The 17,287-nt window shown below is 50.3% G+C and overlaps 1 protein-coding gene across 1 annotated transcript; it reads left to right on the top strand.

Moving 5' to 3' along the window:
* Positions 1-1,705: 1,705 nt before the first annotated feature.
* Positions 1,706-16,799, top strand: RS1 (retinoschisin 1). The gene is made up of 6 exons (XM_050915117.1): positions 1,706-1,757; positions 10,018-10,043; positions 10,359-10,464; positions 15,032-15,173; positions 15,316-15,511; positions 16,647-16,799. The coding sequence occupies exons 1-6, from the start codon at positions 1,706-1,708 to the stop codon at positions 16,797-16,799; spliced, it is 675 nt and encodes a 224-aa protein (XP_050771074.1).
* Positions 16,800-17,287: the final 488 nt, after the last annotated feature.

Genomic DNA, 17,287 nt, shown 5'->3' with positions numbered 1-17,287 from the left:
TTTTCAAGCCCATGGGGTTTAGATACCAAGTGCTCATCAGTACAGAGAGGGAATAGATATCTGAGTGTCGTCAGCAGCTCTGGAAGTCTCTGTCTCTGTGGCAGCCCATTTTAGACTGGATGCCAAAGAGAGGGAGACAGAGAGCCGTGCCCAGATACTGTGTAGAGCCTGGAGCGAGATGCCTCACCACAGCAGATGCCCAGAGGCTGCCCTGGTACCCTCAATGAGGCTCACGTTTGTTCACCCCCTGGCTGGACCTTCTGGTAGGTCTCGCTTCCCCGAGAGGGGTGTTGCGTATGAGCGTGAGGCCTCTCAGAAAAAAATCAGGAGCAGCCTCCTGCCCTTAGGAAAATGACCCCCTTCCTTGTGCCTGGGACGAGCCGCCCTGCTGTGCATTGATGCTCCCCAGTGTTTGGGGTGAGCTGGCCCAGGTCCATGAAGCAGGATGGCCATGTCCATGCAGGGGTCTGCCTGCGATAACCCGCCCTCTCCCTGAGGGTAGATTAAAGTGGGAGAAGTGTTGGGTCGAGGAGGTTGAACTGCTCGAGGCTGAGCAAAGCAGCGAGCCCCCTTGGGAGGAGACTCGTCCCATCCATGTCGCGTGCCCTGGCAAGGCCAGGGTGCATCGGCACTGGAGGTGCGACTGCAGAGGGATGCCGTACCTGACATCCCATTTACAGGGCATTCCAAATTTGTGGGTATCCAAAGGCAGGTGAGATGAATTGTGCCCAGGAGACTGTTTCCAAAAAGTCAGCGTCCTTGTTTGCGCAGCATTTTTTGAATGAATGTAGACCAGAAGACTAGAGAGGGGTCTAGCTTGATTCAACAGCAGCCCACGTGATCTATGCAGTGCTTTAATCTATTCCCTGTGCGTACAATCTGAGATCTTTTGAAACAAAGAAAGCTGCTTCTGAAGCAATTGCTTTCAAAAACCTCCATTAAAAGTTCACTGCTAATTGCACATAGTTAACAGAGATTGGAGGAATGGGTGCAAGATCCACTGGAATCACTAACAGTCTGTTGTTGTCTTGAATCTTTCAGTCATTTTAAAATCAAATGTATAACTCTCTTGTAAACTGGTTGAGAGGATACTATAGGTAGAACTGTTAGCAAAAGGAGGTTTACTTTTTTGGTTTGAGATTTTTACAGCTCAGCAAGTAAACAACTGAAATGCGCTATTTCTGTTTGATCTACTAATTGCAGTTTTCAGCCCCTTGCAATTAGGTGACTGAAAGAGCAGGAAGGCCAGGGCAGATTTCTACACACAGCTATTATTAGGAAAGGCATTGATAGTGCAGAGGTAAATAATTGGAGTGGAAGATAATGAATACATATTACATACAATAGACAATATATACTACATATATTTTATAAGCATTAGACACCTGCATTTCTATGGGGGGTATATGTGGTTTCTAGGTAGGTATATCCTTGGTTTTTTGGACATAAGTCTGCATACACAATCAGATTCGCACTCGGAGTGTCAGTACCTCTGTACATTTTACCTTTTAAAAACTGTTACACATGACACATCTTCTAGGATGGAGCTTGACAGTAATAATTGTGTGGTTGGCTTGATGGTGCTTGATAAAATCATGAGAATGGAGGAGAGTAAGGTGCTTAGGCAATGCTTAAGTTAATCTCATGCCTTCGCAGCAAGCCGAGCAGCACGCTAAGGAGCTATTCCCAAAAGAGGAAGGAGAAGATGCGGTTCAAGATGGGAAGCGTCCTGCTGTCTCTTCTTTTCTGGTACAAAGGTACGCACTTTGCCTCCTGAGAGGCACTTTCAGATGTCCCTCTTTGTGTTTCTTGTTTCATCCACGCTTCTTTCTTCTGCCAGGGGCTGTGGGATACAGAGCAAGCTCCTCTCTACGTTCTCATGGAAGCATAATAATTTGGGGAAAGGCAAAATTGTGGAGGAGATGTGTAATTTATGTACATGAGTGAGCAGCATTCTTACAGCTCTATGAATATTCAGTAGTAAAACTCTGTTTCACAAAATAATTGCAGTGTAAAAAAATTGCCATATAATTTGTCAAAATATGAATTTGCAAAGAAAATTGTAGTGCAGCTGAGCCAGTGAGTAAATAATAATGCTGATTTGAAAAATGAGGTACAGTATAACGTGAAAGACTGGTCCTTCATTAATCAAAACTCTTGATTAATCAAAAACTGATCATTTTCCCTAGCAGCAAGAGATTGCTGATGGAGATCTGCCTTTTTTTAAAGGCTCTTTCAGGTATTTTGGCCTGGAAAAGATTTCCAGAGGCACTTTAAGAACAAAAAGCAATCATAAGTCAAGAAAATGGGAAAAGTATTTATCAATTTTGAGGCTTTCTCAAATTTACTTTTCAGAAAAGTAGCAATGATAGCAGGTAAGCAGGAGCTAGGAGCAGCCAGAAAATTCAGGGTCACGGTCTCCTTCCATTTTAATTAAGCCAGCTGTAGAAAGAGGAGATCATTTTCTGGGTTGTGTTTGAACTTCTGCCTTCATCGAAGCCAATGGCAAAGCTGCTATTATCTTAAACAAGGCTGAGGTTGCTCTTGCTAAGTGCTGGGCAGTATCTACCAACATCAACGTGTGAATACAGTATGATCTGTCAGAGCATGGGACAGATTTATCAGACAGTCCAGCTTTTCCCCCATGAATGTTGAATTCTCAGTGTTTTGCTTTGTCTAGTTTTTCCTGTCCTTCTCTGTTTCCATTGAATATTTTGGTCTACCAAATTTCATGGCTAGGAAAGTGTGCCTTCGTTTCATCCTGCTATGCTTGGCTGTACCCTGCTCTGTCTAACTGATAGGTCTTCCTTTTAATCTTCCAGCAAATATTTGTGTGTTCTCCTCATACCTTATCTCTTCACTCTCCTTTGTTTCATGTGGGAAGGTTACTGGTGCCTGACCTTCTTGGAAGGCTGTTTTTACCCAGATTCCAGCATTTTTTTCCCGATGGGTGGCATAACTGCAATTAGTCCTTGGAATGAGTTCATACCTTGCTCTGAATCCCAGACACAGCTTGCTTTTAATAGACACCCACACATCAGGATATTTTTGGAGAGCCTGCGGTGAAAAATTACTTGCAGGATCACTTTCCAGGCATCACTCCTTCGGTATTTAATTTATTTTCTTAATTTACTGGTTTTCTTAATTTACTGTTTTTCTCTGCCTCGTGGTCCAAATGTCCTCTTCTGGATAAAGAGCGAGCAGCGACCCTTTGCCCAGCTCCCCCTCACACTCCTGCCTCTCCCACCACGGGGAAGGTGCCGCTAGGTCAGTCCTCCGAGCCACGTGCACTGATGAGTGCCATGATAAGCTCCTTAGCTTATTTTCTCTGGCAGAGCAAGTGGCTTAGAGGAGCACCCCCAGCCTCCGCGCCTTGGCTGGGCTTGTGTTTGCCGGGGACACCACCGCAGCAGCAGCAGCATATGGTGCAGCAGGCAGGCTCCTGCGACGAGAGCCGCAGCAGCTGCTGGGCCCCTCCATATGGTGAGGGGGAGCACCCCGAGCCCCGGATTGACATGAATATGCTTTCAGCACATTGAATGTGACGTGCCTGCGCCGCATTACTCCATCCATGCTCATTACACGTTGGGGAATAAGCACATCTCAGCAGTTTAAAAAGAGTGGATTTCTTTTTTTCCCTCTCTGTTTTTTGCAGCTTTGAAAGAAAAAAAAACAAAATCAAAGGCCCAAACCCGCCTTCGGATCACAGTAAATAGCATCTTTAGTGCCGCACTTTGGCATAATCAATACATCTAACGAAATTACTATGCAGGCAATGTTCTGCATAGCTCTAAGCAGGAAGGAACAAACATGTCAATAAGATCAGAAATTGCCAAAAAATTTAAAAGGAACACTTTGGAAAAAAAGATAATTATACATCTCTTAAGAAGAAAAGGAGAAAAGGTTGATTTTTTTCAAATTATTTAAGTTTTTTCCAAATATTTTCACAACATAAAAAAATCTTGTGGAAACATTATGGCGACAGCAGGCGTAAAAGAGAAATGAATATGAATTAAATAGGTATAATTGTCATTATTCAAATATATTTTTTATCACTTTCAGATAAATACCAGTAAATATTAAATGAGACACAATACAAATGAATGAAAATGGAAACCAAAGAAAAATCATTCGAATAAAGAAAATGAAATGGAAATGAAAATAATAAAACCATGAAAAATCTCCGCAAAATGAATGAGGAAAACAGCAGCCGCATTAAAGCACAAGAGGGGAGCTTAACACAAAGTATGAGCCCTTCTCCCTTCTGTAGGCTGATGCTGGTGCTGGTCCTCTTGCCTTCAGTCTGTGGCTCTGACCGTGCCTGTCAGTGATCAGCGGAGATGAGTCCCTGCAGGCTGATGTGTGCCGGGGCGGTGGTGCCCTCCTGGGGGGTGCCAGAGCCAGAATATCATCTCCAGGGGAAACAGGCTGAGCATTTGGCCCAGTGTGGCTTTAGGTGGTGAGAGCCCCTGAATGAACACCCTGTTTTCACCAGGCCAGCCTGGCTCCCAAAATCTTTTGGTGGACACAAATGTGCATATGCCCTTGGGGTCTCTGCCCGCCAGCATAGCTCCCAAGGGCCATTTAAAGCCTGCACGTTTTAGAAATAAAGGCACTGTTTGCATGACACGGTCCCATGGAGCCTGCTTAGCATGGCCACGGAAAAAGCCCTGGGGGAAAAGCAACAAAAGGAACCACGAAGCAACTGGGAGAGGGGGCTACGCCTGCCGAGGGGACCTCAGGACTGGCCACGGCTGCATCAGGGGTCCCTGGGGCCATCGCCACTGGTGCAGGGGCAAGGAGAGATGGGGAAAACATCACGTGTGATGGTGGCCTGGGATGTGGCAGCTTCCCCAAATGCACCTTGCTACCGAGGCTGATGCAGCCTGATGTGAGTCACCTCGCTCGCCCGGCACCGTTTCCAGGGCTGGGATGTAAAAATAGCCCAGGTTAATAATATAGCAACCCACAAACTGGCACCCGATGGGCACAGAGGTACCGCAATGCTTTTTTCAGTGTCTCAACTCTCTGTGTTGCTTACAGAATGCCTTACCTAACTCTGCTTCCTGATGCTCTCTAATGTGGTGCTCAAGGAAAACAGGGACTTAAAATAGTGTGCATCTCAGAAAACATGATAAAACCAGTGCCATTCATTCCAGTCACCTCTTTCATTTCTGTGACAGCTTTTCTGGGGCTCCAGTCACATTCTTCTGTTTTTTAAGCTGTTTTCCTTTCCCTTGCCCCATGGCCGACACGTGCAGAAGGGAAGCAGGTGCCTAGCTATGCAGCAGGAGCCACCACACCAGGAAAGCGCTGCATCATGGAGGGAGTGCTCTTCACTGGGAGAAGAGGAGAGAGAATAATTTTGCTCGTCTTTCTGAGCTCTGTTAAACTGAGATGTTGCTTGCAGAGATGAGAGGCAAAATTAAACTATTTTCCAGCTGAAGCTTCTAGGCCACCTAAATTGTAAAGTCAATAAATAAACAAAGTCATTAACATTTTCCACATACTTTGCCTGCAATGACCAGGTTTACGTGAACTTATTCCGGTAAATTGAGGGACTGACATTTATTCTGTGTTATATTTTATTTCTCTGTTTTATTTTATAATGTGCTTTCTCATGCTTGTACATCTGTCATTAATTCTAGCCACACTAAAAAAAGATGGCTTGCTGCCGTGGCTCTATGGTCAGGATATTCAATATGTTTTCTCAGAGTTGACCTTATCGAAATGTGCTCAGCCTTTGGCGGTGTTACTTCTGCCCACACTTACTTTCCTCCTTTCTTTCTCTTGTTTAACCACATTCTTAATGACCACAAATTTTCTGAGACACACAGTTACCTGTTCCTGTCATTAAAATGCCAGCAGCTGAGCCTCCTTGCTACTGCTTGCCCCTTCCTTTCGCCAGCTAGCCCCAAGTTGTGGCTGCTGCTTTATCCCACTTCCACCTCAGGAAACCTGTGTCCTCCTGATCCCAGCATTCCAGGACTCCCTCTGCCAGCTCTTTTCCTTCTCCCCCAAACCTGGGCCAGTCCCTGGGGTATCTCTCCCCTCCATCCTGCTCAGCAGCAGGTGCCGAGCGAGGCCGTCCCAGGGCCCGTGCTCCAGTCCAGCCCCACCAGGACAGGCGCTCTGGCACAAAGTCATCCCCTGGTGCTTGCCCAAGCCCCGGTCCCCAAATCCTGTGCTATGGGGTGGCATTTGTGCACAGCAGTGCATTGGATGCACCACACTGCAGGGCAGGATGGAGGGACAGGAAAGGCGTATGCCGTATCTCCCTGCCTCTCACAAACACTCACAGATAATAATTTATTTCACTGAACTGATGGTTTGCTGAATGTCCTGGGGCACTGTGGGGGCTGTAAATAGGGCTCTTTCCTTTTTAATGTTTTGGGTTTTTTTCAGTCCTGTACTTTTAAAACAACAGCCCTCAGCGGCCGTGCAGGACTTACGACTCTCCCACGAATTGCAGCAATTCGTTCTGTCTGACCTACAATTACCAATTATCTGTAACCTTCCTTGAAGGCAAACACGCTCACTATAAAAGCATGCTGCCCATCACATTTTTAGTTTATTGGCAGCCAGCTTTCCTCTTCATTTCCTTTGTAGGACAGGCCCGTCACAGCTGTAAACACACCAATATATCAATTACTTCTTTTTCTGGCCGACTGCAGGCAAGGGCATCTTTTCTTCTCCTTTCCCCTCCCGACACCAGGGGTTATCAGGCCACGCTGCCGAGGCAGGACCTTTGGCCCATCCATGGCCGTGCTTACCCCAAGCCAAGCCTGCTGCTGCCCTGTGCTGCAGGCTGCGGCTGCCAGCGGTCGGATGGCTGAGCCGCTCATGGGAGCGAGCCCTTGGCAGTTAACCTCTTCTCACTCAAAAAGGCAAAGCCAACCTCCTATTTGAGATGTTTGAACCAGCAAGCCATGCGGCAAGGGGTGAAAGCCCCCAGCCCAGCAGGGACAGCCAGAGGGGCAGCAGGACGGCGCCCCTGCCCTGGCACTGCCTTTGCACCACTGCGCGTTGCAGGGCTGACCCAATAACACATTGCATTGAAAAAAGGGCTTTTGTGCTTGAAATTCACACCCTTGCTGTATTTGCAGTGATGTCCCCTGGCAGACGAACCTAAAAACCCTAAAAGCCCCTCTTGTAGCTCAGGAGCAGGCATCGCTGGCCAGGTGCAGCCACCCAAGCAACACCGGGGCGACCGGGGTAGGAGGATTTATTCCTGGTGGTTGAGTTGGTGCTACCATACACCCACCCACCCGAAAACTATTCCTTTTTTTCCTATTGTTTCACTCACAGTCATTGGATTTCCAGCTGCATGTGTCAATGACGTGCCAAATTTTGATCTTGGCTCTCAAATACCCATGCAGGGTCTCAGGAGGCCTGCTCAAGGGCTCAGCATGGACCCAGAGCAACACCCTACATCAGCCTGGTAATTCACATCCACTTTCCCCACCACAGGCACGTGGTGCACAAGAGTAGACTTCACCACAATACAGTCTTCCTCATGCTGGGCAAATGGACCCGATGCACTTATAATCAAATATTTTATCCCTATACAAAGTATATTCATTTGCTAGTTTGTTTACCAGGTTTTCTCTGTAGCCCCTAAAGGTACCTTGGGTGCTGCAGGGGAGCCAAGGCAAGTATTTAGGCAGAGAGGTGCAGGCACCTTTGCTTTCATCTCTGCATGGCTCCACTTACTTGTCAGGTCATTGCCAGGCCAAAGTGCATTTAACTGCTGGGAGAAAAACAGAAAAGAACCCACAAAAGTTTTTTCCACAAAAATCAGTCTTCTAAAGATGACAATAAAGAGGTTAAGAAACACGTAGTGAGCGCACATCTCTAAATGAAACTGGAACGCCTGCAGTCAGAAGGAGCAGAGCCTGCAGTCGAGCGAGCTCAGACCTGCTTGGTGATTGCTGGGCAGTGGGGACGCATGGCAGGCTGTGCTGGCCGGGGAGCCGGGCTCCCAAATCCCAGGGTAACCCTTGTGGCTGGTGCTCCCGGAGCAGGGTGCCCGTCCTGCTGGGAAAGGCCACCACACCATGGGCTGGAGGGGCAGGAGAGGCGCATGCCGGCCTGGCTCCCATGCCCCCGGTGCCAGTGCCTCTCCAGCATCGGCATCAAACAGAGCATCAAGCAGGCAGGAGAGGCATTGCATTGCATTTATTGGCAAAGATGGTACAATTTTGATAGGTGATAAAGTCCTGGTTTGTATTGTATTGATCTGACAACAGGCAGTGTTAACATAAACCACCCTCACGTTGGTTTAAGTCAACCTGCTTTGCCCAGTGTGGCACAGCACAGAGGTGGCAATGCACTACATGGCCTTGGGCTTGCACCTCTGCCTTGGTTTTCTCGTTGCACAATGGAGTCACGGGGCTTGGCTGGGTAACATCTGTGCTGGGAGAGGTGGAGCACGGTGTTGTGCAGGGCCCCCAGCCTATGCTTTCCAAGAGGCCATATCCAGAGACGTGCACCCACGTTTTCCTGCTGAGCTTGATGGGATCTGGGTGCCCCCTGCCTCCCTCTTGGGCCTGACTAAAAGCCACATCTTTTTATTGTAGACCGACATTTACTTCTGCCAGGGCCGATGCCTTGGGTTAATGCGGTAAGTTCCTGATGCCAGAAACGCTGCCCTGGGACACTGAAGCAAAGGAGACCATCTCTGTGTTAAAGAAGGATTTTTTTTAAATTTCTTTATCATTTTGTTCTTTGCTGGGGTCTTTCTTTCAGACTCTTGATACATTCAGGCTCAGCATCACACCCAAGGAGCAGTTGCATTTCAGTAATAAACAGAGCTTTGTAAATTTCAGCTGATTATAATTGCACAGTGTTTGTGAGTCTTTTGAGATGAAACTTGCTATAGAAATGCAAGATGTAAATTCCCAGCATTAGTTGGAGCTTCCTAGGCTCAGCAAAGTGACGGCGTATGAATGAATAAATCATAACTAGATTTCAGTGAATAATTCAGTCTAATTCATTTGGTGAAAAGATCCTCTTTTCGTATTCACAAAACCTCTGTTTGGAGATGGCAGATTTCTCATGGCTCCTGTACGCAAGTTTTTACCTGCTCAATAGCTTGGTCCTTAGTGGCTTGCAGAGTCCCTACTGGCATTGAAAACACAATGTTTGACATTTGACTTGTGTTGATGAGTTATCAGCAGTCATGGGACTATTTTTTAAATTTTTTAAATTTTCATAGTAGTCTGGGCACTATTCTGCCAGTCCAAATGCTATTAACATAGTCTGCTTTGGACTTCACTGTGAAGCGGGAAAGCCCTTTCAGCAAGGAAAGGGCTCATAAAAAAGCCATTGCTCAGTGACAGGCAGGAGATAAAACAGGTCAGATGTTACAAAAGTAGCGGCTCTTCCTCTACAGCCACAACAACTGGTTTTCTCTAAGAAAGAAAAAAAAGGGAGTCTTGTATGTAAGGTGGATTGGGAAGACCTATTTACATTTCTTTTTCCTCCATCCCGTCCAGAGGGAGTGATCTCAGGCCAGGCACCTTGTGGGGTGTCCCGTCTCCTCTGAAGGCACTGGGGATTTGCGGTGGTGCCAGGCTGGGATTTCACCCTTGGGGTTCATCAGCTCACACATTTTAAGGTCAAAATGGGAAAGGGAAACTGTGGGGCCGGAAGACGGCAAAAAGGGATAGGGGCAAAATTAGCTGTAAAGCAGAGGCTGAGGGGGCCGGCATGGGTTTCTCCTCAGGATGTTTCAGGTGTATCTGATCAGAAAGAGGAGATGCCAAAGGCGTCGAAAAGAAAACGCAGCGGAGGAGTAGCACTGACACGGGCACATGCAGAGCCCTGTTCCTGCCCACGTCCTCTTGCTTTCCCCTAGCAATCAGCTTGGGGAAACGCAGTAGATTCATCAGTCCTTCCTCGATTTATTTGTCCCCAGCTCAGGCATAAATGTTCATGGCATTTCCTGACATTTGCTTGCAGCATCTTCGTTTCTGATCTCTCTCTCTCTTCTTCCCTCCATGCCTGCTGCCCCAGCTGTGATGGCCCTTTCCCCGGGAGAGGTAAGTCTCTCCGGCTGGTTTGGCTGCCGGGTAGATGCTGGGAGTCCAGCACTGCCCAGCTCTGGTGCCTCAGGGCAAAAGGAGGGATGGCACCTGGGCCTCCAAGCCCAGGCACGTGCTCTGACCTCTGAATCCAAGGGGGAGTCATCCCACGTTTCATGCCGGGCTGGCATCAAGAAAGGGGCTCAGAGAAGGTGCAGCAGCCCGGACGGGCGTGAGTGTCTTTCTAAGCTTTGGGACTCAGATTTAGCCTCGTGTCATTATTGTTGATGACTATTATGTTGATTTATTACTGTTTTTTTCCCTTCCCTTTAGGATGAGAGACTGGAGCTGTGGCACAGCAAGGCTTGCAAATGCGATTGCCAAGGAGGTCCTAACTCGGTGTGGTCCAGCGGGACTAACAGCTTAGAGTGCATGCCAGGTAATGGGCCAGTGCGCTTTTAGCCATGTTTGTCTGGTGGTCTTCAGCAGCTTCCCCCATTGCACCCTGCATTGCAGAGGTGGCACGTTACGGCAGTACTTGTTCCAAACCCAGCTGCCGGTGGGGTTGGAGGAGCTGCACCGGTGGGAGGTGCGGGGTGACCCTGCACTGTCAGGGGAGAGGGGCAGCAGGAGCGGGGGCTGTGCCTGGGCCTCGGGAGGTCACCTAGGGTGGCCCAGGCTGGCTGGTGCCGGCGGGCACTTGCCTGCCCTGTCCCTACAGCCCTCGGTGCTGGTGCTCCCAGAAACTGCCTGGGGCAGCTACCGCAGTGTGCAGGATTTGCTGTAGGAAACCTTTTGTACCACCTACGCTCATTCTCCCTTGCTGCAGTTTAGCCTGTGACATCTTCTCCTCTCTCCAGGGGTCAAGGAAAACAGTTTATTCTTTCTTTGCAGCATATTTTTAAACAGTAAAAGACCACAATCGTGTTTCCTTTGAGTTTTCTCTGGGCTGCCGCTGCCCAGCTCCTTCAGCCGTTCCTCACAGATCATGTTTTATAGGTTTCTGATCAAGCTCTTTCCTCGTTATTCTCCACAACTGCCACATTTTCCCTGACATGTTACCCCAGCAAGGCTTTATCGGTGCCCAGCTCATCCTCAGGTTTAGCTCATGTGTCCCACAGAAGCTGCACTCTTGTTCAGGCCTCTGTCACGCAGATGTTCAGAGGTGTTCACACCCTCTGGAGCTGGATGCTGAAAGTGGTACCTGCCTCATGCCTGCTAGCAACCACCTCTTCCCAGCTCCTGCAAGAGGCTGTGCAACAACTTGAGGTGTGTTTTGCTGCCCCTGGGTTCCCCAGGGGAGATACACGGGGGAAACAGTCACCCCAGTGCTCAGCGTTTGGCATGGCTGCCCTGAAGGAGGAGGAGGTTAAATGAGTTACCCCAGAAGAGCTATGAGCGGAAGCCAGGACAGGGTAGAAAGCAAATAAAAATGTGTATTGACAAGAAGATATGACACCATTGGCAGAGCTTGCAGGCATACGCAAACAGAAATGAGAAGGGAAAAACCCCAAGTGTTTCTATCCCACAGTTGTGTTGGACCTGATGGTTTCCCTCCTGTGGTGTGAGGGAGCTGACAAGCACAGAGGCTTTCCAGTCATCCTTGCCGGGCAACCTGCTTCCCCTGAGCTCTCCCTCCGTGTACCCTCCTCCTGTGGAGGCCATGTCCACCTGGGGCTTACCCAGCTGGAGCATTGCCAACAGGCTTCTTCACTGTCCAGAGAAACTACAAGGAGAGGATTCATCTGCTGTGCATGGGTGGTGTCTCGCCCCCAGGGAAGAGCGGCCCCAAACATCTCCAGTAAAGGGTCATGGCTTCTCAGGCTTTGCCCTTCCGGTTTCTGCAGCCGGTATCTCCACAAGGCTGCCTGCTGGGTCAGGTATGAAGAGGAAGAAGGCATTTGCTGGAGACAGCCCCTCTGATGCAGAAGAATCACTTACAGGAGCTCCAGAAATGACACTTTATATCTCTTGTTATGAAGGTTTCCTCCAGTCTTTTATGAAGGAAACCCATATGCACTACCCCAAACATGAGTCTGAGCTGGCATTGCCCTGCCTGAGCTCACCGCTCCCTTTCAAAGGGCTGGCCACCACAACTCTTTTTTGTCACAGCGTCATCACGAAGCCCACCTGTGATGGGCAGGTCCCTGCAGTCCTTGCATCCTTGTCTGAGTCTCTGCCATTCAGAAGGTGCCCCTCTGCACCTGCATATCCTCCACCTATAACTGTATCCCTTTGCATGGAGCTGCAGTAAAGCGTATTTTGGACAAACAGAGGTTACCGCACACTCCAAGTCACCATGTAGGATCCTCCTGCTTCCTGCAGCCCTGGTGTCATGTGCAAGGAGCAGCATCGGCACGCTCACACACACCGCAGAGCCTTATGGCAATGCTGAATCACAGCCGGCCCAGCAGAGATCCCTGACCAGCCCATTGGAAAGTCCTTCTTCTCAAGGTGGCTCCCTACCGGCACCTACGCCTGGCATGCCAGCCTGGTCCTACTGCAAGTTTTCTTGCTCTTTAACCTTAACCGTGTACAATTGTCCATCCAAAGCCTTGCTACAGCCTAGTACCACCCTGCTGTCACTTGCACCAAGGAATCACAGAATCACAGCATGGTTTGGGTTGGAAGGGACCTTTGAAGATCATCTAGTCCAACCCCACTGCCATGGGCAAGGACATCTTTCACTAGACCAGGTTGCTCAAAGCCCCATCCAACCTGACCTTGAACACTTCCAACGATGGGGCATCCACAACTTCTCTGGGCAACCTGCTCCAGTGGCTCACCATCCACATTGTAAAAAACTTCTTCCTTATGTCCAGTGTAAACCTACCCTCTTTCTGTTTAAAATTGTTGCCCCTTGAAAGGGAAGGGAAGGAAAGGAGACATGGCAGGTTTCGTTGATCCGTCCATGGCTGAGGGACACGTGTGTGAGAGCAGTGGCTCTAGGTTTCCTGGCCGGGCTAGGTGTGAGGGGTGCTCTCACGCATTAGCATTATGTAGCTGAGTAATGAAGGTGTCTTCCTTGACTAATGAAGGCTGTTCTCCTGAATAATGAATGTTGTCACCGTATCTCCCCAGCTGTCTCTCTCCCCAGGCAGGGGGACTTTGCACTCTTCTTGCTCAGCCCAGCCCAGCCATGGCGATGTGGCCTGGTGTCCCCGCTGCCCGGGGACGGTTTGCAGAGCAGCCCTGCTGAGGTGTTGCAGAGCTGTCTCTGGCACAGCCGGAGGGGAGCAGCCGACCTCGCAACCACTGCACAAGTTTTCTCCAGGTCGGCGGTAACGCCGTTAAATGGCTTAGCCGGTTTGGCCGGGCGGGCACCAGGCATCTGTTTTGTGGGTCTCTGCGCGTGGCGCAGCCGGACATGCTGGAAGGTGACCTGCTAATTGCATTACAGTTGTGTGGTCTGTGGATTAGTGTTGCTAAAAGTAAAGTTACGTGGTGTTCGAGATAAGCCTGCCGAGCAGTAAACACACGGGGCCACCCAACCCAGCCACCCTCTTGCACAAGGGGAGCAAGGGTTTTAACATGGTGGAAAAGCAAGATGTTTCCATGCCTGGAGGAAGGTGGGATGGCGACTATGTGTTTTTGTGGGGAAAAACATGTTAATGAGGTACCGACTAAGCAAGATATGTTAATGAGATATTGATGCATATGACATCGACCTAGTGGAGCTTGCTAATGAAACATCGACTGCGTGGCTGCGGTGCTGGGGCATTGCACTCGGGAGGCTGTGGTCATGCCAGGCCCTGGGCACCCGCTGCTGCTTCCTGCATGTCGGTCATTTTTAACGTGAGGCACCACACCGGTCAGTCAGGCATGGCTAAGGCGAGGAAATGTCCTACCCACGAGTGAAGCTGCGCAGAGTTTCGCTTGCTCCTTTATTGCCGAAACCCATGAAACGAACTATGCTAAACTGGAAAATGTGACAGAGTTACCCTTGGGGGCACCACATCTGCTCCACAGGCTGCAAAATTAGAAAATGCTGCCCGTCATATAGATGTTTGCCCGGGCAATCCCTGTGTGATGCTTGTGAGCACCTTCTTTATGCATATCTAGGTACGTAGTGATAACCTTATCACATGAAAAATGATCATAATAAAAAAACCCACAACTAGGTCCAGGTAGCATGCAGGCGCTCTGCATGGCAGCATCACCAAAGGCTTGCCTTCCAGAGCACTGTGTGGTGACCCACCACAGAAGGTTTTAATGATGAATGAGTATTTGTGCCCCTAGTGGTTTTGCAGCCAGTGGGAGTCTTGCTAAACTTCTCGCTCTCACAGAAGACAGTTGTGGGGTCAGGTCTGGTAGCCTGAAGATCTGAAGGCAAAAACTCAGATGAAGACCCCTGAGCCTTCGGCAGGGCCAAGCATTACACCTCCCTGGCACCAGAGTACCCACAGGTTTTCCACAAGACAAGACCATCTCCAGATACAAAGATAGTCCCCATAGCAGAAAATGCAGAAGATCTGAGGATGCTTGTGGAGGAATGATCAGAGCAGGCTCAGCAATGTTGCCATGCAGGCATAGCCATAAATCAAGACAGTAAATGGAGGAGCAGAAGCAGATAAAGCCCAGCAAGAAAAGCCATGCCAGGCATTTCTCAAGGACCAGGCAGAGGCTGACAGCCTGGAGGCTGGATCCAGGTCGATGGATCCAGTCTAGATCTGCTTCCATGTGCTTGCAAGAAGGAGATTCGGACTGCAACATCTGAATAAAACCTTCCCCCCAAAATGCTGCAGGCAGCACAGGTTTAGTAAGTTTGAAAGAGAGAGGAGAGTTAGAAATTCACAGAAGAAAAGAGTTAGAAATGAAGACCCCATGGCCCCTGGGCAGCAAATACTGCAGGGGTTGTGGTCCGGGTTTAAGAGCATCCCCAGCATCCTGGGCAGGGAGGAGAGGGAGCAGTGAAACCACACGGGGTGTCGACAACAAGCGTGCAAACGCACTCCGGAAACAAAGCCATTCATGTCCCTTAAGGTGTTTTTTCCCTTGTTCTGCAGAGTGCCCCTACCACAAGCCCCTGGGCTTCGAGTCCGGCGCCGTCACCCCCGACCAGATAAGCTGCTCCAACCCTGAGCAGTACACGGGCTGGTACTCCTCCTGGACGGCCAACAAGGCCCGCCTCAATGGCCAAGGCTTCGGGTGAGTCCAAAAATGCCTCCCCAAGGGGCCCCATGGGCGGACGGGTGTGGGGGGCCAGGGACCCCTGGCAGCGTGGGGGCAGGAGGGTCTGCCTGGGAGGGCAGTGGTGGAGGATGTAGCGGGGCCGGTGGTGTCCCCCCAGGTGTGCGTGGCTCTCCAAGTACCAGGACAACGGGCAGTGGCTGCAGATCGACCTGAAGGAGGTGAAGGTGATCTCGGGGATCCTCACGCAAGGGCGCTGCGACGCCGACGAGTGGATGACCAAGTACAGCGTGCAGTACCGCACCGACGAAAACCTCAACTGGGTTTACTACAAGGACCAGACTGGGAACAACCGGGTTGGTGGACTTCGTGCTTCGGCCACTGGTGGAGGGGTGGTGTGTTTGGTGATATGAACACATCAGGTCTCAGTGGGGTGTCCCAAGAGGGAGGTCCTGTGGGAGCAGCAGGGTGGATGGGGCCCAGTGCTCACCCCACGGCCAGGGGCAGCACAGAGCAGGGCATTCCCCCCGTGGTGAAAGCAAGCGCCACGCTGACCAGCTGCAGAAGGATGAAATACATTTTTTATGTTTTCTAAGGATGATAGTGGAGTCCAGATTAAGCTTGGGGGCATTAGCTGGCATCGCAGCGGAGGCAGCACCTCCATGATAAAACTCCTTTCTTGGCTGCGGCCACACAACCCCAGCCATGCCTGGGCACTACAAAATGGCAGCTCCTTCTTTTGCCGTAAGTCCGGGGCTAGTGCACAATGACGATGCAGAAAACCCTCTGAGACAAAATCTGCAACTAGTTAAGTCACAACCCACTGAACTGTTCTCATGCTCCACTTAGTGGTTGGTTTGAAGCGAAAAATTGCACTGGGGAGACGTTACAGTGGTGCCTGTCGTCCCTGTGCAGCCCAGCTGGGCTGGAGGATGCCACAGCTGCTGCCTCCCAGGTGTCCTCAGTGTCCATCTGTGGGGATGGCCCTGTCCCAGCATGGGAGGCTCTGGTGGCTTTGCTGGAGTACTGGTTCCTGCAGCCCTGGGGAGATGCTGAGCTTTCCCCGAAAAACAGGTCATGGCAGCAGGAGACGTGGCAGCATGGGCAAGCAGTGGGGAAAGGGCCCCCAAATACATTTTTTGTCTATATTGGCATGGCTGGGAGCCTGGCTCATGAACTGCAAACAGCCAAGGTCAACCACGCTCACTCCAAACATGTGGTGCCTTGCTGCGGGAAAGCAAATGAGAGAGAATGGGGCAAGATCAAGTCTAGCCTAACCAGAAAAAGTGCAGTAACGATGGGGGGAAAGTGACTTACTCAGAAAATCCAGTCAGTGTGACAAAAATTGTTTGCATCTGGCTATTTTTGAAGTCTTTTATTTTGGGGGTGGAGGAGCGGGAGCCTCCTCCTCCTCTGCTCTGCACAGGCACCCCAAACTCGTGGGGCAGGATTTCCAGCCCCCTAACTGCTTTCCCACACCTCTCCTCCCAGGTTTTCTACGGCAACTCAGACCGCTCGTCCTCGGTGCAGAACTTGCTGCGGCCGCCCATTGTGGCCCGCTACATCCGCCTCATCCCACTGGGCTGGCACGTGCGCATCGCCATCCGCATGGAGCTCCTCGAGTGCCTGGGCAAGTGCGGCTGAGCACCGTCTCCTGGGGTAGATGAGTAGGTGTCCACCTGTGCAGCCGCCCCGCCTCGCCACCGACGCCGGCTGTGGCCGCAGTCCTGCGGTGTAAATGCCCGGCCTGCAAAGGGAAGGGCTGTCTTGAATAAAACATTGCTTCACACCATGCCTGGTGATAAAGCTAAACCCTGCTGTGAAGCAGATGGGTGTTTATGGGGCACACATTGGAGAAGGCAGGAGGGTTCATGGCCGCGGCTTTGATCCCGGGAAATGCGGTGCTTCTGGCCGTGGGTGTTAGGCTGGGGAAGTCATCATCACGGCGTGCTGTGGAGGCCAAAGTAAATGCAGATGGGGTCCAAAGGCAGGCCTCGGACTCTGTTAGGGAGGACAGGTCTGTGCTTGTCCCTGATTATTTGTCCCTGAGCCCGGGCACTCCCCGCTGCCCCACCGGGGCCAGGGAGGGCTCTTGTGGCAGGGCAGATGTCTCACCCTGCTTTTCCTCATGC

Source organism: Gymnogyps californianus, chromosome 1, assembly GCF_018139145.2.
Source record: "Gymnogyps californianus isolate 813 chromosome 1, ASM1813914v2, whole genome shotgun sequence".
In the NCBI taxonomy this organism is placed as follows: Eukaryota; Metazoa; Chordata; class Aves; order Accipitriformes; family Cathartidae; genus Gymnogyps; species Gymnogyps californianus.
This window is presented reverse-complemented; position numbering and strand designations above follow the sequence as displayed.

What these genes read in the sequence shown, in the direction of transcription:
- RS1 (XM_050915117.1), top strand. Translation starts at nt 1,706, where the DNA reads ATGCGGTTCAAGATGGGAAGCGTCCTGCTGTCTCTTCTTTTCTGGTAC. An exon ending in TGGCCCTTTCCCCGGGAGAG is followed by an intron (nt 10,044 to 10,358) that starts GTAAGTCTCTCC and finishes CCTTCCCTTTAG; the next exon opens with GATGAGAGACTGGAGCTGTG. An exon ending in ACCAGACTGGGAACAACCGG is followed by an intron (nt 15,512 to 16,646) that starts GTTGGTGGACTT and finishes CTCTCCTCCCAG; the next exon opens with GTTTTCTACGGCAACTCAGA.